General features: G+C 41.7%; 1 protein-coding gene across 1 annotated transcript in view; it reads right to left on the bottom strand.

Annotated features, from left to right (window-relative positions):
• Positions 1–25,593, bottom strand: part of SLC16A10 (solute carrier family 16 member 10) — a gene marked incomplete at both ends in the record, with an annotated part of 147,860 nt that overhangs the window by 30,123 nt on the left and 92,144 nt on the right. Inside the window, 2 exon segments of the mRNA XM_080700100.1 lie at positions 15,188–15,641; positions 23,056–23,200. Coding sequence (XP_080556226.1) covers positions 15,188–15,641; positions 23,056–23,200 — 599 coding nt within the window.

Below are 25,593 nucleotides of genomic sequence, written 5' to 3'. Positions count from 1 at the left end.
TATGAAAAACTTGAAAATACAAATGAAAAGTGTTTTAGAAAAAAAGATTTTCATGCAATTATGTACAGTCTCACTGTAAATTTCAAGGCAAGATTTTTGTTTCTTGTGAAGTAGATCATTGTTCTGTGAGAGAATGTTTTTACTTGTCTTGGTGCATTTCTTTTGTCTCCTCCGGCACTGCATTATTTGCTCTATTCTTTGGGTGCAAATGACATGCCAGTTAAAATGAAAACTATCTCATGTAGTAAAGTGCTAAGACATCACATCTTATTTTAGCAAATCAGTGTGTTCTCTGAATTTAAATATAAAAGTTAACTTAGTTTTAAAATTTATTTGCAATTACACCGTTCCATTTGGCACTGTGGTTTGTTGCCTGCCTATGAATACATGATATCAGCTTATGCTAAGGCTGTCCACGTGCTTCATTTATTTAAGTGTTCATTTTAGGGAAAGTGCTCACTGTGTATAGGATTTTGTATTTTAGAGGTGCTTGGTCTATCTACAAAGAAAAAAGCAGGAAGTACTTTATTGTAAAATGCTGCTAGAAGTCTTAATTTTGTTAATTAAAAAAAATACTGTAAGCTGGGCATGGTGGCGCATGCCTGTAATCCCTGCACTTGGGAGGCTGAGACAGGAGGATCGCACAGGTTCGAAGCCAGCCTCAGCTACTGAGTGAGGCTCTCAGCAACTTAGTGAGACCCTGTTTCCTAATAAAATGTAAAATAGGTCTGGGAGTGTAGCCCGGAGGTAGAAAGCCTCTGGGTTCCACCCCCAGTACCCCCCCCCCCCACACACACACAAATACTGTAATGTTAGACTTGTGTGCACGGAAGTAACTGACAGTAAATCATTACTGTAGTTTAAAAGTTGTACATGATGACTTTTTTTTTTTTTTTTTGGTGGTACTGGGGTTCCTGGAAGCCCTTCTACCTCTGGGCTACACTCCCAGACCCATCTTTTTATTTTTGGAAACAGGGTCTCTTAAGCCAGCGCGGCTGGCCTCGAACCCGCGCGGATCCCCCGTCTCTGCCTCCCAAGAGCGGGGATGACAAGCGTGCGCCACCACGCCCGGCTTACTGTATGTTTTTACCAAATGATCTATCCCCATCCTGAGTCAAGCATTAATAAAATTAGATTAAATGTAAATAAAAAACAACAAAGAGGTTTCTTACTTAACAGCTACCAAGGGGTAGAGAAAGAAGAGTTCAGAAGGCAAAGGTGGCTGATTGAAAAACCTTGGTCCAACTTTGAAAATATTTCCTAACTCTAAAAAATTTTTATTTTTGGTGATCCTAGGGATTGAGCCCAGGAACATTCTGTCTTTGAACTATTCTCCCAGCCCTGATTTTATTTTTATATTTGTTTTATTTATTATTTTTTGTAGTAATGGAGATTGAACTCAGGGGCATTCTAGCTCTGAGCTACAACCCCATGAATTTGGAAAAGTACCCCAAAGTGAACAAATACACCCAACAAAAGGCTAATTCAAATACGCCTAATTTTTAGAGGTTTAAGGTTGGTTTCATATTAAAATAGGCATAAAATAAGAAAGTCTTGTTTTAATTACTAGGACTTAGGGTAACTTGATAACTACTTATTTGATGATCCTGGTAATAATGTCAATAAGCCAGTTTGTAAATTCTCAAAATTAGTTCTATTTCTCCTTGACAAAAGATGAGTAAACTGCTTAATGAAATTTTAATTTATTTAAGGTTATCTTTTTTTTTTTTTTTTTTTTTTTTTGGTGGTGGTACTGGGGGTGGAACCCTGAGGCTTTCTACCTCCGGGCTATACTCCAGACCCATTTTATATTTTTTATTTGGAAACAGGGTCTCACTAAGTTGCTGAGAGCCTCACTAAGTAGCTGAGGCTGGCTTTGAACCTGCGCGATCCTCCTGTCTCAGCCTCCCAAGTGCGGGGATTACAAGCGTGTGCCACCACGCCCAGCTCTAAGGTTATCTTATTTTGAAGCAATAAAAGGACATTAGGACATGCATTACTTTTTATTCATCTTCTCAATATTGTCTTTTGTTCTAAATTAAAGAAATATTGATCCTTTTATGAAAATCCTACCTACTCCTCTCCTAAGATTCTGGCTAAGAATGTCGAGAGCTACTTCACCAGTCTCCTATCCATCTCTCTCTTCCAGCCTTGGTCAGTCACATGGTATTGGGTCTTTCTATTAACCCTAAGAGCGACCTAACCGCTAAATCTTTCCTGGTCCCTCCACAAATTCTTTTTTTTAATTATTATTTTATTTTTGTTATCTAAATAGAGACTAAAAATCGCTAGGATTAGGCCTAAATTTTCCTTCTGTTATTGTCACTTCCATATACTGCTGAGATTGTTTACTATAACCATTCCTTTTCTTATCCTTATTTTAGAGTTCTGGGTAGAGGGTGTGATTAACACATGTGTGTGTGTGTGTGTGTGCGCGCACGCATGTGTGTGCGTGCACACGCGGTACTGGGGGTGGAACGCAGGAGGTTTTCTACCATTTGGAAACAGGGTCTCACTAAGTTTCTGAGAGCCTCACTCAGTAGCCGAGGCTGGCTTTGAACCTGTGTGATCTTCCTGTCTCAGCCTCCCAAGCGCTGGGATTACAGCGTGCATTACCACACCTGGCTAACTATTTTTTAAATGTTCAGTTTTAAGCCAGGTGTGGTGGCCCATGTTTGTCATCCCAGTACTTGAGAGGCTGAGACAGGAGGATCGCAGTTTTGAGGACAGATTCAACAAGTAGTGAGACTAAACCTAGTGAGACCCTATTTTGAATTAAAAATAAAATAGGGCTGAGGATATAGCTCAGAGGTAGAATACCCCGGGTTCAATCCCTAGTATCACACACACAAAAATAAATAAGTCGGGAGGGAGGTTGTCTAGCTCAGAGGTAGAAAGCCCCTGGGTTCAACACACACACACACACACACACACACACACACACACACACACACACACTTCAGTTTTGTCTTATGATTATAAGAAAGGACTACTTCCACAAGAGGGTAGGCTAGAAAGTGGCAGCCTGGGCAGTCTGGATGAAAGGCAGCCTGCACAGCAAAGAAATGTCTTTGGAGCTGAAGAGGTCTGCTCCTTACTGATTCTAGATCTTGGGCAACCGTTTCCCAACCTCAAACAAACACTTCACACTGGTTCATCACTTAGGCAGGACTATCCACTTGGGGGTATCTTGAAACCTGTGGGCACTACTTTTATGTTTCTGATGTAGCTGTGCCAAGCATTAGCAAAAAAAACTTTTATTGTAACTTTTACATCACAGAAAATGTGCCATTTTGGCCTCACTGTGGTGTTAACGGTATTCCCACTGTCCAGCCACCATCGCCATCTGTCTCTACAACTTTCTCATTTTCCCAAAGTGGAACTCTGTACCCACTAAAAAAAAAAACCCTCCCATTTCTCCATCCCCACCCTGTTCTCCCCCCAAACCACCGTTCTTTGTGTCCCTATGAATTTGACGACTGTAGATACCTCGCCTCAGTGGAATCATGCAGCGTGTGCTCTTTCACATCTGGCTTATTTCATTGAGCACAATGTCACCCAGTATCATTCTTGGTGCAGCATGTATCTTATATCTTTGATTTCTCTTTTGTGTTATTGATGGGACGTTCTAAGTATAGGTAGGTTTTATTATTTAGGTATTTTCTTCAGGAGAGAAATGGAGGGGTCTGGTATGACACAGGGCTCAAGAATATGGAAGATGAGCGATGAGAGCTTAGACAACACCTCAGCAGGTGCTAAGTAATTCCCAATCCTGGAGGATTCCAGGCCCAGGAGGGGAACCAGGAGACACCTGGCAGAGAAGAGCAGTTAATGCCGGAGGCATCAACAGGAAGCTCAGACCTTCTCTAAAGAAAACCTGGCGAGGAGAAGGCCAGAGATTGTGAAAAACCCCTGCAGCAACGGCACAGGTAAGAAAACCATGTGTTCACATAAACAGAGGTAACAGTCAAGTAGGGACAGGGACACTTGATTTATGTTGAGGATATTATAATGAATCACATACTCAATTGATATTTGGCAGCACTGCAAATTCCAAGGAATGCACTTTGATCAAGAAGGACGTGGGCATCTGGTAGTCTACTTGCTGAGCAGCAGACAGCCTCAGGCAGCCCATTCTTTTGAAAGTGGCTAGCAAAAGGTACAAGGTATGGGGGACCATCTCGCCTCACCTCAATCGGGAGCCTGTACTTCCTCCCATCCATCTACATCTCTTTAAGTTACTCCACACTGAAACTAATCTAGAGCATTTGAAGATCTCTCACATTTCTAGGATTTATGTTTTAAACCTCACCATGTCCTAACTATATTTGTGTGACCTGAGAAATTCTTTTAACCAACTCTTTTCTCTGTGTATGTTTTGTTTTGTTTGTGGTGGGGGGGGAGTACCAGGGGCATTCTACCTCCAGCCCAATTTTTCCTTCCTTCCTTCCTTCCTTCCTTCCTTCCTTCCTTCCTTCCTTCCTTCCTTTATTTTGGTGGTACTGGAGTTCCTGGAAACCCTTATACCTCCAGGCTACACTCCCAGACCTATTTTATACTTTTATTTGGAAACAGGGTCTCTTAAGCCAGTGAGGCTGGCTTCGAACCTGCGTGATCCTCCTGTCTCTGCCTCCCAAGCGCGGGATTACAAGGGTGCGCCACCACGCCCGGCTTTATTCTTTCTTTTGAAACAGGGTCTCACTGAGTTGCAGAGGGCTCACTAAATAGCTGAGGCTAGTTGCAAACTGGGATCTTGCTGTCTCAGCCTCCCAAGTATTAGGATTACAAGTGTGTGCCACCACACCCAGCTTCTCTGTATATATTGAAAAGCAAAGAAAAAAAGAACTTGAAGAATCTAAGTATTTTTAAAATAGAAAGTAATCATGAGTAGAGAAATTAGTAGACTTTGTCCTTCGCTTAGTGTGCCCAACCTGAAAGTAGTCAAAACTATGTCCTGAGCGCCAAACACTTGCCAGGTGCTGGGTCGAGCAATAAAGGAGAGATCCTGACCCCAACTCTGTGTGGAGGGCCACCCTCCCTTACCTGTTTCTTCTTTAGCATGTCCTGAGGTGTAAGAACACTTCCAAAAAAAACTCCCCAATGTAATTTGTAGATAAATCCACAGTATTCACCGGCCTTTCTCATACTTCCACTGAATGCATTATGCAGTATAAAAGGCTAACAAAAACACATACTGTGGCTTTTCAATATAAGTTAAAATTAGATATTTAAAAATGTTTGATTTCTTTTTCTTCCACAAATTGTAAATATTTTAAAAGTTGGGACCTACATTCTAGAGATAATTTTCATACCTGAACTAACCACGTATCATACTAAAAACTGTTGAATCACCTATAAATAGTTATTTTAGGCTAGCTATAATTTGGAACACATGTCAAATCTGCTCTGCCTTCCTAGAAGTAGCAGCTGTTTTATTTATGTCATCAGTTTTCTAGATTCCTCATTTATTATGTCTCCTCTTCCTACCAAGTTCCTATGCTGATATATTACTTTTTCTCATACTCTTAAAACAAAACAGCTTGTTTTGATGAAAGTGTTCTGTAAATATTTAACTTCATCATTAATGAGTCACAAGTGGCCAGAAGTAAAAATCCTTATTCATGTCAAGTAGGAGAATGCTGGTGAATACTGCCCGAGGCACAGAACCAAAAAATGGGCAAATTTTCACTAACCTGAATAGTCAAATTGCAGCAGATGTTGAGATCTGAAGGGAAATAAATGCAAGGTTAGAAAGGCTAGAAAAGCAAGAAAAGCACAGACACCACTGAAACTCCTGAAAGAGGAGGGACGAAGTGAAGGAGAAAATGTGTCCAAACATTCACTTAGCAACCACATGAGAACTGAGAAAACTAGTATATTTTTAGAACAGTTACGTTTTAAAAAATGCTTTGGTCCTGCAGCAAAGTATGCAAAAATTTTAAATTCTCGGCATCCAGATTTTAACATAATACATCTGACAAAAATAAACTGGATAAAAAATCCAATTGTTGCCTGGCCTTAAAGATAGAGACTAGAGAAATTCTGCTGGAGGCTCCGGAGGACAGCACTGCCTCACACACGGGATGTGCTGACAGTCCCACCTCAGGGAGTGTGTCCCTGGCTGCCCTTCAGCCGCTGCCCACCCTCGCCACCCATCTCATTTTGTTTTCAAAGAAAATATCACTATTTGAAAATCACCTTGTTTGTTTATGCTTGTGATTTCTCTAAGTGGTCACATTTGTTCTCACCACTGGGCCCCACACCCATAATGCTCATGGCACACAAACGTGGCCCATGAGTACTGTCAAACCAATAAATGCCCGAATCTGTTCAAATGAGTTGTAATTACAGGAAGTTACACACAGGCAAGAACAAAAGCAGTGACAGAATGGAAAATCTACATCCCTTTCAAGTCTCTTCCAATGACACCCCTCCCACTACTTCAAAGTTAAACTCCCTGGACCTGGAGGTTCTTATCTGTTAGTGGAAGAACCAGTACTAGGGTTGCTTCCCTCATAAAAGGGTTCCTGAGAGTTGAATCAGAAAATGTATGTGTGCAATTAATTCTTTATCTTTTTTGGAAGTTTGTTGGAAAGAGACTTAGTAATGCAATGAAACAGTTTTGTTTTGGGGGGGGGGGTTGTGGGAATAACTTTTTTTAGTATTTATATTTTTTAATGTGGATCATATTGAAAATGGCATACATTCTGAGCAATGAAACATTTCTAAACCACATAACCAAAAAGCTCAAGTAATTTGTGTAGGGCTTGTGGGAGTATAATATGTATATCTACACACATATATACACACATATAGATACATAAATAGAATCAACACAGTGCGTCATAATGGGTAAATTCTGATATTTAGATTAGCAAACTAAAGAAAAATCCGTATAAGCCTATTTTCAAGAGAAAAATACAAAAATTATAAAATCTTGATTAAATAAAAGCAATGTAATTTCTTTTTACTCTTTTAGTGTTCAGAATAGCAAAACAAGCCAGGCGTGGTGGTGCACCCTTGTAATCCCAGCATCCGAGAGGCTGAGACTGGAGGATCACGGTTCACGGACAGCCTCAGCTATTTAGTGAGACACTCTGCAACTTAGTGAGACCCTGTTTCAAAATAAAGAATAAAAAAAGAGGGCAGGGGGTGTAGCTCGGAGGTTGAATGCCCCTGGGTTCCATCCCCAGACCCACACACACACAAAAAAAATAGCAAAACATTCGGCATAGATAATGTCAAAGTACTAACATTATTAGAAGGGGGGGGGCAAGAATATAAAGAAGGAAGAAAAAAAAAAAGAAAAAAAGTAAATGAAATGGTTAGCTCCTAGTATGTGACCAGTAGGCCAAACACAAAATTAAAATTTTAAGTCCAATTCTTTTAATCTGGTTGCAATGATAAGAAGTAGGATGGAGTGACTCCACTTACATTTTCAACCAATAAAAAATGTGCTTAAAACTCTGCCACTATTATCCACAAGGTTGGGAATGTACAGGCTTTGCTCCTACCAAACCTAAGAGTAAACAGAGATATACGTAACTATTCCTAGCCCAGTGTGCGGTGACCATTAGTTTAAAAGGATACTACCAAAAAAGAGCCTTGTATTCTCAGGGAAATTCTGCCACACAGAAGCCTTGACTCTGAGCTCTGAATATATCCAAGAAAGAAAGACAACAAAACCAGTGCAACTGCTCTCTGCAACTCCAAAGAACTGGACTCTAGTCAAAATGGCAAAGCAACCGCCGAAGTTGACCACAGGTAGATAAGCAGTTTTATTCCTCTAATAATTCCATTTCTACATAATGTACCCATTTGCAATGTGGGCTACAACAGGCTTCTATTTATTTTCCAAAGTTACCCTTCAATATTACACCTGGTCCTGCCACTTTTATAACTATGTGACTTTTGGCAAGCAGTTTAATTTTCTGTGCCTTAGTTCCTTGTCTTTTTTTTTTTTTTAAGGAGTATAATTAAATGACCTACAGGATCCTTTTCAGCTCCTAGCTTACTGTTACACTTTCTGGCAGGCATTTACATATTGTACTTGAAAGCCATACTCAGCTCAAGCCCTGGCTACGCCATGTACCGTCTGGCAACCCTGAGCCAGCGTCTCAACCTGGGCAAGTGTCTCACCGCCCCAATTCCTCTCCTGCAAAACTGAAGCAGTGCTGCCGCCCATCTCACAGGGTGGTTCTGAGACTCCACTGAGAGATAATGCTTTTGGAATGAACTTCTGATAAGACAAATGCTGAAAAAAAATGTGGCAACATAATAAATGTTATATTTATTTAAGAGAAACTGTGGTTTAAAGTAAACCCTGCATGGCTTTGCGTGTTGGGCATACCAAGTCTTATACTGTGCTCTAAATCCTGGATGCTACAGTTGTTCCCGCCATGCTATGCCAAGGATCAGTTCAAGTGGGCATGGCTGCAAGGATAGCTGGACTGCAAATTGTTCATGTTTACAGTTTTGTGCCTCCCAAGTGGGCCTTTTTCCACTATGTTATGGTTACAAGTGAGCTGCCAATGGGTGGGTGGGTAGGGCAAATATGTCCACTAGGGACGGAAAGGGAGAAAAGCACAAGAAAGTGGATAGCAAAGCCGGGCGTGGTGGCGCACGCTTGTAATCCCAGCATTTGAGAGGCTGAGACCGGAGGACTGCGGTTCGAAGCCAGCCTCAGCTACTTAGTGAGGCCCTCTGCAACTCAGTGAGACCCGGTTTCAAAATAAAGAATAAAAAATAGGGCAGGGGGTGTAGCTCGGAGGTTGAATGCCCCTGGGTTCCATTCCCAGACCTGCCAAAAAAAAAAAAAAAAAGTGGACAGCAACATGGACAGCCAACGGCTAATATATCCATGGGTGTGCAGTCCTTAAACTTTCTTGGGTCTGAAGCTTCCCAATAGCACAAACTCATGGTGAGGCCTGTCTCCTTTATGGCCTGTAATCCTCAGAGTTAGTGATTGCAGGAACATTTCCAAATGATGCTCCAGAACTTGTAATGAGACTAAAGCAGCACAAATGCACTCCTGATGAATCAGTTAACTCTCTACACCCCAGGGCCACAAAGGATAGTTTTACAATGAGAAGATGCTTCAAATTATGATTTCTATTTCTATGCATCCTGTCATAACAATTGTGTGTGTGTGTGTGTATGTGTGTGTGTGTGTGTGTGTGTTACTAGAGATGGAACCCAGGGTCCTTCTACTTCCAGGCTATACTCCAGGCCTACTTTATATTATGTTTGGAAACAGGGTCTCACTAAGTTGCTGAGAGCCTCACTAAGTAGCTGAGGCTGGCTTTGAACCTGTGTGATCCTCCTGTCTCAGCCTCCCAAGTGCTGGGATTACAAGTGTGTGCCACCACGCCCAGCTCAACAATCCATTTTTATTTGTTATAAAAAATTATGATAGTACATTCACCTCATCAGCATAATTTAGATTCCTCAAACTTGAACAAACTCTGATACTTTGACACTAAGGACTTGAGGGATAAGCACATATCCATTTTGTAGTTGAAATACGGTATTATTCAAAAGCATACTACATTTTATCAAATAAAACCTGAGACACTTAAAACAAACAAAAAACCTGGTGAAACTTATGCATTAACAAGAGGAAAAAGGAATGGTTTTCTAACATACTAACCCTTTAAGGGCCCTCTAGGGAAAGTTTACATATGACTTTAAAATTCAAGCAGTTTTTACTTTTTTCCATTTTCCTACGAGAGTACTTATGTTAAATAAAGGATGTATCTTGCTATAAATGTGTGTGTGTGTGTCCCCATTTTTTTTTTCCTGGCATGCTTAATGTTGTAGAAAACAAAATTAAAGCTTGGTGCGGTCCATTTTCTACTTGTCACAGATTGTGACAACTATGTACGGCCATACTGACAACGTACTAGAAATCAAAAGATTGGGGGCTGGAAATAAGGTCATGTGAATCCTCCTGTTCCCATTACATCAGAGATCAGAGTAAGAGCTGTTCCCAGAGTCCTCTCCCTGGCTGCACGCATGCTCGTGGTGCTGGGACAGCTACCCATTGTCCCTGTTCTCAGTTTTGAGAGAACAGAAGAGAAATTTACAAGACAAATTTGCAAGAAATTTGCTTGGCCCAGTACAGCTGCAAACAGCAGCCCCACCCTCCCACTCTGAGCTGACCTGATGAAGGAGCAGCAGACCCCTTCATAAAAGGACCATGGATTTACCATGTGTCTGAGACATTCACTCAAATCCTAGCTCTGAGCTTGTTCAGTGAGTGGTCCCAGTTTCACGGGGTTGTTCCCTTTTTCTAAGTATATGTTATTACACTTACTACATTAATTCTTATGATAGTTATTTGAGTTTGTGAAAATGCTTGACATATGATCTCTTCTTGGCAAATGTCACGAGATCCTCCCTCTAAGGTGTCCATGAAGAGATAAAAACCAGCTTCCTGCTCCTATTCGCATGGCTCAGCACCCTGGGCTCTGCTGTAACTCCTGTTCCTACCCTGGTGTGGCCGGAGGTGCACAGGCCGAGGCAGTCTACAGTACAGCCATGCTTCAGTGTGACCCATGGCAGCAGGTGGCATTGCTCAAAGCTAAACAAATCTCTCTTGAGCTACTACATGTCGCACTTATTGGCTTGTTTGCCTCCAAGTTCATTTCTAGTTTAAAAACACAACTTGTTTATTCCGTTACAAGTGAGCTTGGAGTCCACTTAATTGCCCTGCTAACAGGCAAATGGTTTGTCATTAATCTTACGTGAGGTAATAGGATCTACCAGGTCAAAGTGTCTGGTGAGAACTATCTGCCACAAAACCAACTCACTTACATTCACTACAGATTTTTTTAAAATAACAAGCGACTAAACACTCAATTACAGAGTTCAACATCTGAGTCAATGATCATCATGACAGAGAACGACGTGAGCTTAAAGCTCAAAAACTAAAATTCAACCCAATATATAGAGTCAAAGAACACAGGCACTACACTGCTGATGTTCAAAGTAGCAGTGGAGACACAGGATAACTAACACTAAATCCTCCTCCTCTCCTTGAGGATGGAGCATTCCGTGCCAGTGAGAAGCATGACACCATCACTGTCATCCACACTTATCAGTCATCTGACTGGCAGGGCCCTGTGTTCAGTGCTTGACCAAAGCTGTGCGGGCCATTTTGGGGCTAGGGCTCCATATCATGCATCTTATTCTTATACACACTACCCTAGGCTCCTTGAGATTTTCAGTTGATATGGAAGACACAATTGCTTCAAGAATGAAGTAATTAGCCGGGCGTGGTGGCGCATGCTTGGAATCCCAGCATTCGGGAGGCTGAGACCGGAGGATCATTCACGGACAGCCTCAGCTACTTAGTGAGGCCCTCTGCAACTCAGTGAGACCCGGTTTCAATATAAAGAATAAAAAATAGGGCAGGGGGTGTAGCCCGGAGGTCGAATGCCCCTGGGTTCCATCCCCAGACCCCCCCACACACAAAAAAAAGAACGAAGTAACTTCTTACAATTTCAGCATAAGCATAGAAAGCTGTGGACCAAAACAAAACACATCAACTCTCCCCTCCATCACCAGATAGCATTAGTGGTCACTAGGTTGTTCTGAGGTTTGCTGAGTTTGAACTCATTTGTTAAGCGTTGGATGTGTATGAATGCTATCCTGGCCTGCTTTAAGTGCTACGAGAAAAGACAAAGGGGAGTGTGAAGGTCTGTGTGGGAATCCTGAGGAGGTGAGGGAAGAAGGAGCTTTAACCAGGTGTCCTGAATGAGCCCAGGAGAAGGTGCGTGGCAGGAGCGGAGAGAGCAGGGCAATGGCAGGAGAGGAGCTCAGAGGGCAGGAGGCCAGCTCACAGGGCCCTCGCAGGCCACTCTAACAACGTGAGTTTTTACTCTTAGAGAAATGAGGATAAGTTCTTCATTCCATTGAAGGATTCTGAGCAGAGTGACATATATAAAAAGAATGTCTGTAGCGTGTCTGTGTGGAGAACAGACTGGAGGAGGGACGGCCCAGGGAAGGAAGCAGGGAGCACCGTTAGGAGGTTCTGCAGTGACCCAGGCGGGGGCGAGCGTGAGCCTGGGCAGAGACCTTGGTCGTGAGGATACTGAGAGGTGACCAGACCCCAGAGGTGGATCTGAAAGGAGAGTCCGCAGTTTCCTTACTGGGTCAGAGTGCGGTACGTGAGAAGGAGGAACAAGGTTTGATTCCAAGGTTCTGGGCCTGATCAGATGGACAGAACAGCACCTTCCAAGATGAGGGTGGGGGCGAGCAGGCTGGAAGGGTAAAATCAGGACTTCAGGGCTAGAATGTTAAATCTGAAATGTCTCGCAGTCATCTGAATGCCGATATTAGGTAAGCCCCTGGCTTGATAACTCTGATGGATGATTCAGGAAAGAGATGTGGACTAGAAATATATATTTGGAGTCACTGGCATATACATGGTGCTTGAATTCAGGAAACTGGGTGAAATTACCAGTGGACTGCAAAGAGAGAAGGAGCCGGAAGCAAGCCTTAAGATGTGCGGATAATCAAACAATCAGGGGAAAAGGAGGCAGCCCAGACACTGAGAAGAGGAATGGGAAAGAGAAGACCATGAGACCGACCTGCTCCTGGGAGCTAAGTGAAGGACGTGCAGGAGAAAACAAAATGCAGCACTCAGGCAAAGGGGGCAGTGGGTAAAAACCGATGCAGCTGCTACCAGAACTAGATGAGGTCTGCTACTATGTCAAAAGAGAGGAAGGGAACACCCCTGCTCTGCTACTGCCTGGCAGGGGACTCTTGAGAAATCACCTAATATCTGCTAATGATGAATCTGTCTCCCAATCTGTAAAACAGGGGGTTACTCTTTTATTTTGTCTACTTTATAGATTTATTGTTAAATGAAGTAACATATATAAAATTATTATTATTTTTTTTTTTTTTGCAGTACTGGGGATGGAACCCAGGGGCATTCTACCTCTGAGCTATACCCCAGCCCTATTTTTTTATTCTTTATTTTGAAACAGGGTCTCACTGAGTTGCAAAGGGCCTCACTAAGTAGCTGCAACTGGCTGCAAACGATGATCCTCCTGTCTCAGCCTCTTGAATGCTGGGATTACAAGCGTGAGCCACCATGCCTGGCCCTGAAATTAATTTATAAATTGTAAATATATAACCAGAAAAAAACTAGACAGCCACCTACCTACCACTTGTCCTTTGATAAATGTCTGGCATTAGCAAGGCTGAGACCTGATTGTTCTAGATGTATTCACCTTGTTGTATCGAAGATAATTTATTTAAAAAAAAAACAACCTAATCATCTTTTAGAACGGATACAATGAAATATTTTCTTAACTAAGAAGCTAGGGAAGAGATAGGTTGGTAAAGATTCTTCAGTAGATTTATACTTCAATGAAAGTTAGATGCAAAGGTTTTATTTTTTATTTTTATTATTTATTTATTTTTGGTGGTACTAGAGGTGGAACCCAGAGGCTTTTGACCTCCAGGCTATACTCCCAGACCTATTTTATATTTTATTTGGAAACAGGGTCTCACTAAGTTGCTGAGAACCTCACTAAGCAGCTGAGGCTGGCTTCAAACCTGTGCGATCCTCCTGTCTCAGCCTCCCAAGTGAGGGGATTACAAGCGTGTGCCACCATGCCTGGCTTAGATGCAGAGGTTTTAGAGATACCCTCCTGAAAGTATGAAAATGGACTATCAGATAACGTTGTGGCCATATACTGTACATGGCACTGGAGTCACACACTAAGTCATTTTACCTAGTACCTCCATCTCTGGAAAATGCCAAGTGGCTAAGAGTACTAAAACCTAGCCCTTCCCTATGTCTTCCAATTGGTCACCCCAGTGGCCTCCTCAACTCCTCCTCTTCCTCAACTCCTTTCTCTTCCTCTAGAGGGAAGAGAAAAAGGAGAAGTAAGAAATCAAAATTATTCTTAGATCCAGGACATGCCTACCATCTTCATGATTCCTTGGTTTAATTCCTTTCTGGATTAAGCACAAGAACCCACAAAAGGTGGATAATATAGTTCTCAGCTGATTCTTTGAGCCCAGTCATTCTTTGAACTGCTATTACCAACTTCACCAATACTCTAAAGAAAAACTGCACCAACATCCACAAGTAGACTGTAAGTTTAAAAAGACCCAAGTTCATACATGTAGTATATACGCAGGAGAAAAGACTCTGAAGCCAATATCATTTTGTTTACCATTAGAATTTATGTTGTACTATAAATGTATTTCCAGCCATTAACAATAAGAAAAAAGGAATAAACACAGTACTTTTGAAGAAATTTTGCCAAGGATGAATACTTTAAATACTGCTTATTGTTATATCAATATACAGCATCTGACATATGCTTTGAAAATAAACACTCTAATCTACTTGAGCAGTTGAACTCCTAATTTCCAGCAAAACCCTAGTTCTCTTCCCTCATTTAGAGCTTGCTTAGCATTTCTCAAATACTCCTCTGAATAGATCTCCATTCTTCCAGCAGTATCCCAAGAGTAGGTGTAATGCTTATGTAAAATTCATTAGTTGTTTTTGTTCATTACCTAATTTCTGCACTATTCTGCTGAAAAATAATGTATAAATGTTGGCAAAATTATGACACTGGCTTTGTCCCTGAATAAGATTAGTAAGCCACTTCTAGAAACGGTGACCTATTAAATGTTTTATATTGGTGTAATTTGGTGTGTGTGTGTGTGTGTGTGTGTGTGTGTGTGTGTTTGTGTTTCTGGCTGGTGGTGGAATCCAGGATCTTTCTACCTCTGGGCTATACTCCAAGCCCTATTTTATATTTTATTTGGAAACAGGGTCTCACTAAGTTGCTGAGAGCCTCACTAAGTAGCTGAGGCTGGCTTTGAACCTGTGTGATCCTCCTGTCTCAGCCTCCCAAGTGTGGCGATTACAAGCGTGCGCCACCACACCCGGCAATATATTGGTATAATTTGTTTCAAGATTTTAGCCTTCCTTTTTAATTGTTTTTGTTTGGGCTTAGGATTTATAAATTATCAAAGAAACCTATGAAATAAATTTTGTTTAGAGGTCTGATGGATGAGTTGCTAAAGTCTTAGGAGACTAATTTCGAGAACCCCCAAATTACAACAAGGATGCTGTTTGAGGCCAATTTTTACCTGACCTTGCTCTACATTTCCCCGTACGAGATGACAGTATCTATTACCCTAGAGCCATACTCACCAAGTGTACATAAGGCACAAAGTATCCCAAAAGCGCGAGTGGTATTCCAACTGCCCACACTGCGTAAGCTGTCACCTTGAAGATGGCAAAATTGAAAAATTTTTTTGGAGGACTCAACTTTCTCCTGGAAAAGAGGGAGAATCTGCTGCTTTTGTTCTCTTTATCTTTGGCACTGGAAACAAGAGGTCGATAAGTAAAGCCAGCCAGAAAGAGAACAAACATGAAGATGCAGAGGAGCCTCAGTGTGTGAAAGAGTTTCACGCTCTTAATCAGAACCTTTAAAAGCAAAGGCAGCAAAATGGTGAAGACACTGCTGCCCGCGGTGACAATGCCATTCACCAGTCCAAGGCGCTTCTTGAAATAGTGTCCCAAAATGACCAGCGAAGGCTGGTATGCGAAGGAGCAGCCGCAGGCAAATATGATTCCATAGGTAAGGTACAGAGGCTCGATGGAACTGCGTAGAGATGAAAAAGACGCAAAGCAACTTTTATTAGCTTTATCATGTGCTTGGTAGAATAAAACCTTATACTAAAAATGAGTTTTAATCAACATATTTTCTGCAAATATAAATTAACAACAACAAAAAGAGAGGAAACCCTTAATGAATCAAGAGTGTAGCGCTAAAATATTTTAAGTTAATCTGAATGTGTGGAAAATTATTATTGGAGATTTCATTCCCCCTTCTTGTCCATTGGGTTCCAGTGAACCAGAGAGCATTGGGTAAGATCTATGCTCTCCATGGCTCAGAAATAAAGGTCAGTGCCAGGGAAGCCTTATAAAATTGACAGTGTTTGACAAACACCTTATCACAATAAAACTTTTAAGTTAGAATTTAACTCTGCAAACTCATTACTTCATGGAGTTTTCCCAGGTACTTACTAAGAAACCTAATAAGAAAAAAGGCTGCATTTGATACCATCTCCCCAGAGCTGGCAACGTTTACACAGGCGAGAGAGACTGTGCCTCGTTTTTGCTGCCTAAGGGCTGTCAGCCAACCTTCGCCCTGGACTGCGCTCTCCTCAGCACTGTGCAAGGTAACAAAAACATCTCATCGTGACTACAGAAAAGACCCAAAGTGTGTTCATCTCATTGTGACTACGGAAAAGACCAAAAGTGTGTTCATCTCATTGTGACTACAGAAAAGACCCAAAGTGTGTTCATCTCATTGTGATTACAGAAAAGACCCAAAGTGTGCTCATCAATGATTCTGGTTTGGAACCTTTAAGGCCATGTACATCTCAAAGAAAAAAAAAATGAAGGATTAAAGAATTTGATAGTTTAACCAAATAATTGCACATCTCTCAGGAGGTAAAGGATCATATAATTACATGCCTTCAAACAATTAAGGTAGAGACTAAAAGAAAACTAGTTAAAGATTTTTGAAAAGTCTAATTCAAAAAGCTATTTATCAGCTGCAGTATAGACAAAAACTAAGATAGATAAAGCTGGTTAATAATTACATTCTGGACAATATGCTAGTCTAGCAATACACTGTGGTCATCACAAGAAAATGGAGAATCTGATAAAGTTAAGGCATGATGGCAACCCTCTCTGAGACCCCTTGTTGATTAATCCCAGCCAGTACTATCTTCAAATCAGGTGCAAGAGTTACTTTTAGGCTTTTCCAGATTAATCCTTCTTTGCTCTGATCACCTCTCACTGGATCTCCACTCTTCCTCATTCAACATATTGAGCATCCACTATGCATCATGCCCTTGGTGGAAAAATATTAAAAATGTGTTTCTTCAGCCAGGTGTGGCAGCACACACTGGTAATCCCAGTACTCGGGAGGCTGAGACAGGAGGATTTAAGGTTCGAGGACAACCTCAGCAAATAGTGAGATGCTTATCAACCTAGTGAGACCCTGTTCAAAACAAAAATAAAATAGGCTGGGGGTATAGTTTGGAGGTAAAATGGTCCTGGGCTGGATCTCTAGTAACACACACACACACACACACACACACACACACACACACACACACACACCCCACACTCTCAGTGTTTCTTCCTTCCAGATCCTCTTAGCCACATGATATCTAACTCTGATAATAAGAATACAGAATAATATAAAATAATAATTCTACATCATATTTTCTACATAAGCAGTTTTAAAGATAACTGTAACTTCTTAAATTGTCAATTTAAAACAGTATTTTTGTGGTACTAGGGGTGGAACCCAGAGGCTTTCTACCTCCAGACTATATTCCCAGCCCTACTTTATACTTTATTTGGAAACTGGGTCTCACAAAGTTGCTGAGAGCCTAAGTAGCTAAGGCTGGCTTCAAACCTGTGCAATTCTCCTGTCTCAGCCTCCCAAGCACTGGGATTATAAGCATGTGCAACCATGCTGGGCAATTTAAAACAATTTTAAAGGCAAAATCCAAAATCTATCATACAATTCTCTGGTTTCTTTTAAGTACATATTTTAAATATGTATTTACAATGGCATCAAAATAAACATCAATGGTTATACAATTATACCTGTATTATAATGCTGTCAGTTATAAAGCCAGATAGTCAAATATATAAATCAGAAACATTCTTTTGAGCGCTATACACTTTTTAGTGTGTGTGTGTGTGTGTGTGTACATGTGTTACGGGAGGTGGAACCCAGGGGCATTCTATTTCTGAGCTATATCCCTAGCCCTGTTTTTTTTTTTTTTTTTTTTTTTTTTTTTTTTTTTTTTGGTGGTACTGGGGGTGGAACCCAGAGGCTTTCTACCTCCGGGCTATACTCCAGACCTTTTTTATATTATATTTGGAAACAGGGTCTCACTAAGTTGCTGAAAGCCTCACTAAATAGCTGAGGCTGGCTTCGAACCTGTGCGATCCTCCTGTCTCAGCCTCCCAAGTGCGGGGATTACAAGCATGCGCCACCACGCCCAGCAGCCCTATTTTTTTTTAATCTTGAAACAGGGTCTAAGTTGCTGAGGCTGGCTGTGAACCTTCAATCCTCCTGTCTCAGCCTCTCCAGTACTAGGATTACAAACATGCACCACCACACTCATCTTGGGCACTCTATTATTTTTGCAGTGCCAGGGATTGAACCCAGGGCCTCATGCAGACTAGGGAAGTGCTCTACCACTGAGCTCCACCCACACAGATCACTAAGTAGGATTAGTTCCTCTTCTTTCAGAAGACATACCCGAGCCCTTTGGATTTTTAACACTTCTGAAACTTTTTACATGGCTAAATATCCTTAGTAATATTTGAACAGATGGTTCAAATTGTTGAAGTTTGACAACAATATGTCAGTATAGCTGTGCAACACCAATCATGTGTGCAAAGGATTTAGAAAATGGACACAAGATGCTGGAGAAGGCTTTCCTAAGAAGGCAAGGCAGAAATGGAACTACAGACCAGGTGGGCGTGGTGGCGCACGCTTGTAATCCCAGTACTTGGGAGGCAGAGACAGGAGGATTGCACGGGTTCAAAGCCAGCCTCAGCTACTTAGTGAGGCTCTCAGCAACTTAGTAAGATCCTGTTTCCAAATAAAATATAAAATAGGTCTGGGAGTGTAGCCCGAAGGTAAAAGGCCCCTGGGTCCCATCCCCAGTAACACAAAAATTTTTAAAAATGTAAAGAAAAGAAAAAGCATTGGAACTATGGAAGTAGTGCTACCATTTCACACTTGGAATTTATATTATATTTTCCCTTGTCTCTGAATATTACTCTGATGTTATTGTGTTTTTTTAGTTTGAGGTGTGTGTGTGTGTGTGTGTGTGTGTGTGTGTGCGCGCGCGCGCGCGCGTGCGCATGTGTGTGTATGTTACATAGGATTGAACCCGGGGTGTTTTACATTGAGTTACACCCACAACTATCTTATTTGGTACTGGAGATTGAACCCAGAAGCAATCTACCTCCAAACTGCACCCCCAGCCTTTTTTTTTTTTTTTTTCAGAACTGGGGATTGAACCCAGGGGCATTATACCTCTGAATTATACCCCCAGGTCTATTGTTTAATCTTTATTTTGAAACAAGGTCTCACTAAATTATGGAGGGCCTCACTAAGTAGCTGAGGCTGGCCGCAAACCTGCAATCCTCCTGTCTCAGCCTCCCAAGTACTGGGATTACAAGCGTGTACCACCATGCCCGGCTTTTATTATTTTTTTTGAAACACAGTCTCGCTAAATTGCTGAGGCTTCCTTGAAAACTGAGATCCCAGAGCCTGCCATGAGGCAAGGCCGGTGCTGGGACCTCTGAGGCCAGGATCGGAGCCTGCTGAGGGGTGAGGCCAGTGCTGGGGCCAGTGAGGCTGGGATCAGAGTCTGCTGTGAGGCAAGGCCGATGCTTGGGCCTCCGAGGCTGGGATTGGAGCCTGCCGAGAGGTGAGGCTGGTGCTGGGGCCAGCGAGGCCAGGATCGGAGCCTGCCATGAGGCAGGGATAGTTCTGGGGCCTCTGAGGCCGGGATTGGAGCCTGCCGTGAGGCAAGGCTGGTTCTGGGGCCTCTGAGGCCAGGATCGGAGCCTGCTGAGGGGTGAGGCCGGTGCTGGGGCCAGCGAGGCCGGGACTGGAGCCTGCCATGAGGCAAGGCCAGTACTGGGGCCTCGGAGGCTGAGATTGAGCCTGCTGAGGGGTGAGGCCGGTGCTGGGACCAGCGAGGCCAGGATCAGAGCTTGCCATGCGGTGAGGCCAGGATCAGAGCTTGCCGTGCAGCAAGGCCGGTGCTGGGGTCAGCAAGGCCAAGATAGGAGCTTGTCTTAAGGCAAGGCCGGTGCTGGGGCTTCCGAAGCCAGGATTGGAGCCTGCCATGAGGCAAGGCCAGTGCTGGAGCCAGTGAGGCCAGGATCAGAGACTGCCGAGTGTCCAGACCAGTGCCGTGGCCTTCAATAGTGGGATCGGAACTTGCAATGTGGCATACAGAGAGAAATAACACAGAAAGTAAAAAATCAGATGCTTTCCCTAATATGCAAAAACTAGGAAGAAGCCGGGCGTGGTGGCCCACGCTTGTAATCCCAGCGCTTGGGAGGCTGAGACAGGAGGATTGTGCAGGTTCAAAGCCAGCCTCAGCTACTTAGTGAGGCTCTCAGCAACTTAGTGAGACCCTGTTTCCAAATAAAAATATAAAATAGGTCTGGGAGTATAGCCTGGAGATAGAAAGCCCCTGGGTTCCACCCTCAGTACCACAAAAAAAAAAGAAAAAAAAAAGAAAAAAGAAAAACTAGGAAGAAATGGGTAATAGGAGGAAATCTAGTTGAAAAAAGGGACCTATGGAAGAACAATTAAGGTGACCAATTAGAGGGGATGGGATGGGGGAAAATGGAATCTCTTTAAAACACATGATGTGAGCCGGGCGTGGTGGCGCACGCTTGTAATCCCCGCGCTTGGGAGGCTGAGACAGGAGGATTGCGCAGGTTCAAAGCCAGCCTCAGCTACTTAGTGAGGCTCTCAGCAACTTAGTGAGACCCTGTTTCCAAATAAAAATATAAAATAGGTCTGGGAGTATAGCCTGGAGATAGAAAGCCCCTGGGTTCCACCCTCAGTACCACAAAAAAAAAAAAAGAAAAAAAAAAGAAAAAAGAAAAACTAGGAAGAAATGGGTAATAGGAGGAAATCTAGTTGAAAAAAGGGACCTATGGAAGAACAATTAAGGTGACCAATTAGAGGGGATGGGATGGGGGAAAATGGAATCTCTTTAAAACACATGATGTGAGCCGGGCGTGGTGGCGCACGCTTGTAATCCCCGCGCTTGGGAGGCTGAGAAAGGAGGATCGCACAGGTTCGAAGCCAGCCTCAGCTACTTAGTGAGGCTCTCAGCAACTTAGTGAGCCCCTGTTTCCAAATAAAATATAAAATAGGTCTGGGAGTATAGCCCGGAGGTAGAAAGCCTCTGGGTTTCATCCCCAATACCACAAAAAAATAAAAAAATAAAAAATAAAACACATGATGTACATAAACAAATATATCAAAGTTAATCACTAAATCAAGCATGGGATTGAGGGAGGAGGAGGGAGTGGGATGGGGATTGGATAAAGGCTAATTGGATGATGTGTACTTGGATATCCTCACAAGTCTTGTATTCCATTGTGATGTTTGACTACAAAGCACCAATAAAAATATATTAAAATAAAAACAGATCCCCTGTCTCAGCCCCTCAATAATGGGATTACAAGCAAATGCCACCACTCTAAGGCTTTATTTTTAAAAATTTGAAGCAGGCTCTCACTAAGTTACTGATGGTCTTTCTTGCTAAACTGCTGAGCCTCGACTGAAATCTGCAGTCTTTCTGTCTCAGCCTCCCAAATGCTGAGTTATAGGCATAAACCACCACACACAGGTATTTAAGGTTGTTTGTTTGTGATACTAGGGATTGAATTCAAAGGCATTCTACCTCCAAGCTACACTCTAAGACCTATTTTACTTTTATTTTGAAACAGGGTGTTGCTAGGCTGATGAGAGTCTCACTACTTGCTGAGGCTGTCCTAGAACCTGCGATCTTCCTGTCCTAGCCTCCCAAGTACTGGGGTTACAGGTGTGTGCCACAATGTTTGGTTTGTTCTGAAGTTTTGATAGCCTTTGACCAGCAGGTTAAATAAAGAAACTGAATAGAAAATATGAGGACATTACATATAATAAGGCAAATCTGGTTTCAAGAAATTTTTCTTATGCCATAGGCTTTCTAGCTCTCAATCCTCCTCTCCACCAAAGCCTGGGGACCTATAACATCCAGCAAGTGGCAGAGCCACTGTGACAGACAATGGGTACCTGGAAGCCCCCCTGTCAAGTGCATCCGATGAGAGAATTACTAAGATGACTGAAGCTGTTTCACATAGTGATGTAACCGGCAGCTCATTGCCTTTAGCTTCTCACCAGTGCCCTATATTTTTCCTTCAAATAGACGCAGAGAAATAAGATTTCTTTTAAGGTGCACTTGACCCCTTTATTTTTTCATAATATACATTTCAGCATATATATACATATACATATATATACACACTATAGTTTGCATACACACACACACACACACACACACACACACACACACACACTAGTATAGGTAGAAATTTTCTACCTGGTTTGAGATTAATGTTTTTAAAGTCTTAAAGTCTTTTTTTTTTTTTTTTTTTTTTTTTGAGTGGTACTGGAGTTCCTGGAAACCCTTCTACCTCCGAACTACACTCCCAGACCTATTTTATACTTTTTTAAAATTTGGAAACAGGGTCTCTTAAGCCAGCTGAGGCTGGCTTCGAACCTGAGCGATCCTCCTGTCTCTGCCTCCCAAGTGCAGGGATTACAAGGATGCGCCACCACTCCCAGCCTTTTTTTTTTTTTTTTTTTTTTTTTTTTAATGGTATTGGAGGCAGAACCCAAAGGCTTTTCTACTTCCAGGCTATACTCCCAGACCTATTTTATACTTTATTTGGAAACAGGGTCTCACTAAGTTGCTGAGAGCCTCACTAAGTAGCTGAGGCTGGCTTTGAACCTGTGCAATCCTCCTGTCTCAGCCTCCCAAGCGCTGGGATTACAAGCGTGCGCCACCATGCCTGGATAAGTCTTATTTCCACTAGTAATACATTTCCATACCAAGTTTATGAAACAACCTCTTTAAAACACCACCTATTCACAGGTATAACTTGAGTGCTTTAGGATTTCTTTATGGAAAGGAAAGAAAAGCAGAAACATTTTTCTGGGCTCCAGGGAACATATATAACCTGACTGATGTATAAATCTTGGGCAAGGAAAAGCATTCAAATTCTTAAGCTCTAATTTGCGGTTATGAACACAGTTCAATTTGTAAATCATACTGCTTAACATTTTAAGCAATGAAAAGGGAATGTCTTTCTTGGTAAATAGCAAAGTGTCTGAAAGGAAAACTTAAGGTATTTAACAATTCTTCAAAAGCGACATGAAGGAACCACATCCTTACCTTACAAAAGAACTGGACATGAGCCCAATGAATGCGACAGCGGCACCCACAACGGCTGTTTTCCGACAACCAAATATGTCTGTGAACATGCTGACTATGGGGCAGCAGAAGAAAATCATCCCCATGGAGAGTGAGCCCACCCATGCTGTAAAAGAAGGGGTAGGACAGGGTAAATTACATGTGTAGTCATTCCACTGGATATAAAACATGTTTAGAAAGATATTAATGCAAAAAGGTACTGCCCCCACTGATGAATAGGGGGAACACTGGAATTGGTCACAAAACTGTATTACAACTCAGAGAACTGATCAATTGCAACTAGTACAACATTTTTACGTATTTAAACAAATTCTTGTGAAAAGCTTGTGCTTTTAGGTAAATTAAACATTTCCCTGATGGCATATCTAGCATGCTGTCTGTGATTTCAAGCAACTTCTAATTTGTGGAAAGATAGTCTTTTTTTTTTTTTTTTTTTTTTTTTTTTTTGGTGGTACTGGGGTTCCTGGAAGCCCTTCTACCTCTGGGCTACACTCCCAGACCTATTTTTACATTTTTATTTGGAAACAGGGTCTCCTAGGCCAGCGCGCGCAGCTGGCTTCGAACCTGTGCGATCCTCCTGTCTCTGCCTCCCAAGCGCGGGGATTACAAGCGTGCGCCGCCACGCCCAGCAAAGATAGTAATTTAAAAAAGCAATATGTATATGCTCTATGTATACATAATTGTACAAACTGCAAAGAAATTATGACCACTGAAATTGGGAAAGTGGTTAACTTGTGGGGGAGGAAAGAGGTTAATAACCATCTGGACCCAGCACTTAGAGTGACTATAAGCACATAGGTGGGTGCTTAGTTCTTTGGCTAAGGAAACTAACTGATACACTAGCAGATGATTTTTGCACTGATTAATAATTATTGGATATTTGCTTATTAATAAAACTAAATATATAATTTTATCCTCTTTCCTGAAAATATGTTATCTTTCACAATTAAAAAAAAAAAAGAATTGGAAGACATAAGCTTCTGGTTGATTCTGTGAAAATCCAAACAAAAGAAAATAAGAGAAATAAAAATATACTAAGTACAAATAATATTTTGTGCCAAAGAAATGAGTGACCCTATAGAGTATCAAGTCTGGAAGATTTCCCAAGAAAGTCTAATAAAATAATAAAGCCTACATGTACACAGGCTATAGGGAACAAACAATCCTAAATCAAATCTCTAGCTGCAACTAAAATATGTCCTTGAGCAAGGGGCTTTCTCTGTGAAGGTTTTTTTCAAACATATGCCTGTTCAGAATTATTAAAGGTTAGAAAAATACATTTAAACCTCAGTATCTGGCACATAAGCACTTAAAATTAATCCCTTTTTTGAGGTGCTGGGAATCAAACCAGGGCCTGTACATGTTTGGCAAGTGCTCTACCACTGAACTACATGTCAAACCCACATAAAAACTTAAAATTCACTTTTAACAATGACAACAATAATAAATTGTCTTACAGCCGGGCGTGGTGGCACACGCTTGTAATCCCCGCACTTGGGAGGCAGAGACAGGAGGATCGCGCAGGTTCGAAGCCAGCCGCGAGCGCTGGCTTAGGAGACCCTGTTTCCAAATTAAAAAAATGTAAAAATAGGTCTGGGAGTGTAGCCCGGAGGTAGAAGGTCTTCCAGGATCCCCAGTATCACCAAAAAATAAAAAATAAAAATAAATTGTCTTACAAAATGAAGTAGATGATTGCTAGTACTTTATCCATCTTTGAAAGCTTCCTCATATATTTAATCTCTTTCCTTAGCAAAAAAGTAAATCCAAACCCTATGTAAATACAAGCTCTTTATACTAGATCCCAATGAAGCTTTATCATAGTAATAATTTCACTTCTTTCCCTTTACTCATTTTAAATTAGTTAATTGTAGGTGTATTCATTTGAGTCTCCCCTCCATGCCACTCTGGCATGGGGCTGTATTTCTATCTTTCTAATAAACTTCTTTAAATCTTCAAAAAAAATAAATTAGTTAATTGTATACACAGGTTATTTGTTTGGTTCTGGGACTTACCCCAGGGTCATTCCACCTCTAAGCTATACCTCTAGCCCTTTTTACTTATTTTATTTTGTAAACAGTCTCACTAAATTGCTAAAGGGGTCACCAAGTTGCTGAGGCTGGCCTTGAACCTGCAATCCTCCTGTCTCAGTCTCCCAATTACTGGGATTACAGACATGCTCCACCACACCTGACCAGTTCTTTAAACAGCCGTATTTCTATTCATTTTCTTCTCTTATCAGAAAGAATATTTTAATCTTAAAAACACAAACACAATGAAGAGACTGAAAACAGTACCATCTTGATTTACATAGTGATGGGGATTCAAAAGTGAATAGCAAGTCAACTCAACATGGCTCAAAGACCTAGAAGTTAGACCAGAAACTCTGAACCTGCTAGAAGACTGTATAGACCAACACTCCAACATATAGTTAGAAACTTCTTCAGTAAGACCCCAGAAGCTCAGGAAATTAAAATAAGAACTAATGAATGGCATAGCATT

The sequence above is a fragment of the Muscardinus avellanarius genome, assembly GCF_963383645.1.
Source record: "Muscardinus avellanarius genome assembly, chromosome: 8".
Lineage (NCBI taxonomy): Eukaryota > Metazoa > Chordata > Mammalia > Rodentia > Gliridae > Muscardinus > Muscardinus avellanarius.
This window is presented reverse-complemented; position numbering and strand designations above follow the sequence as displayed.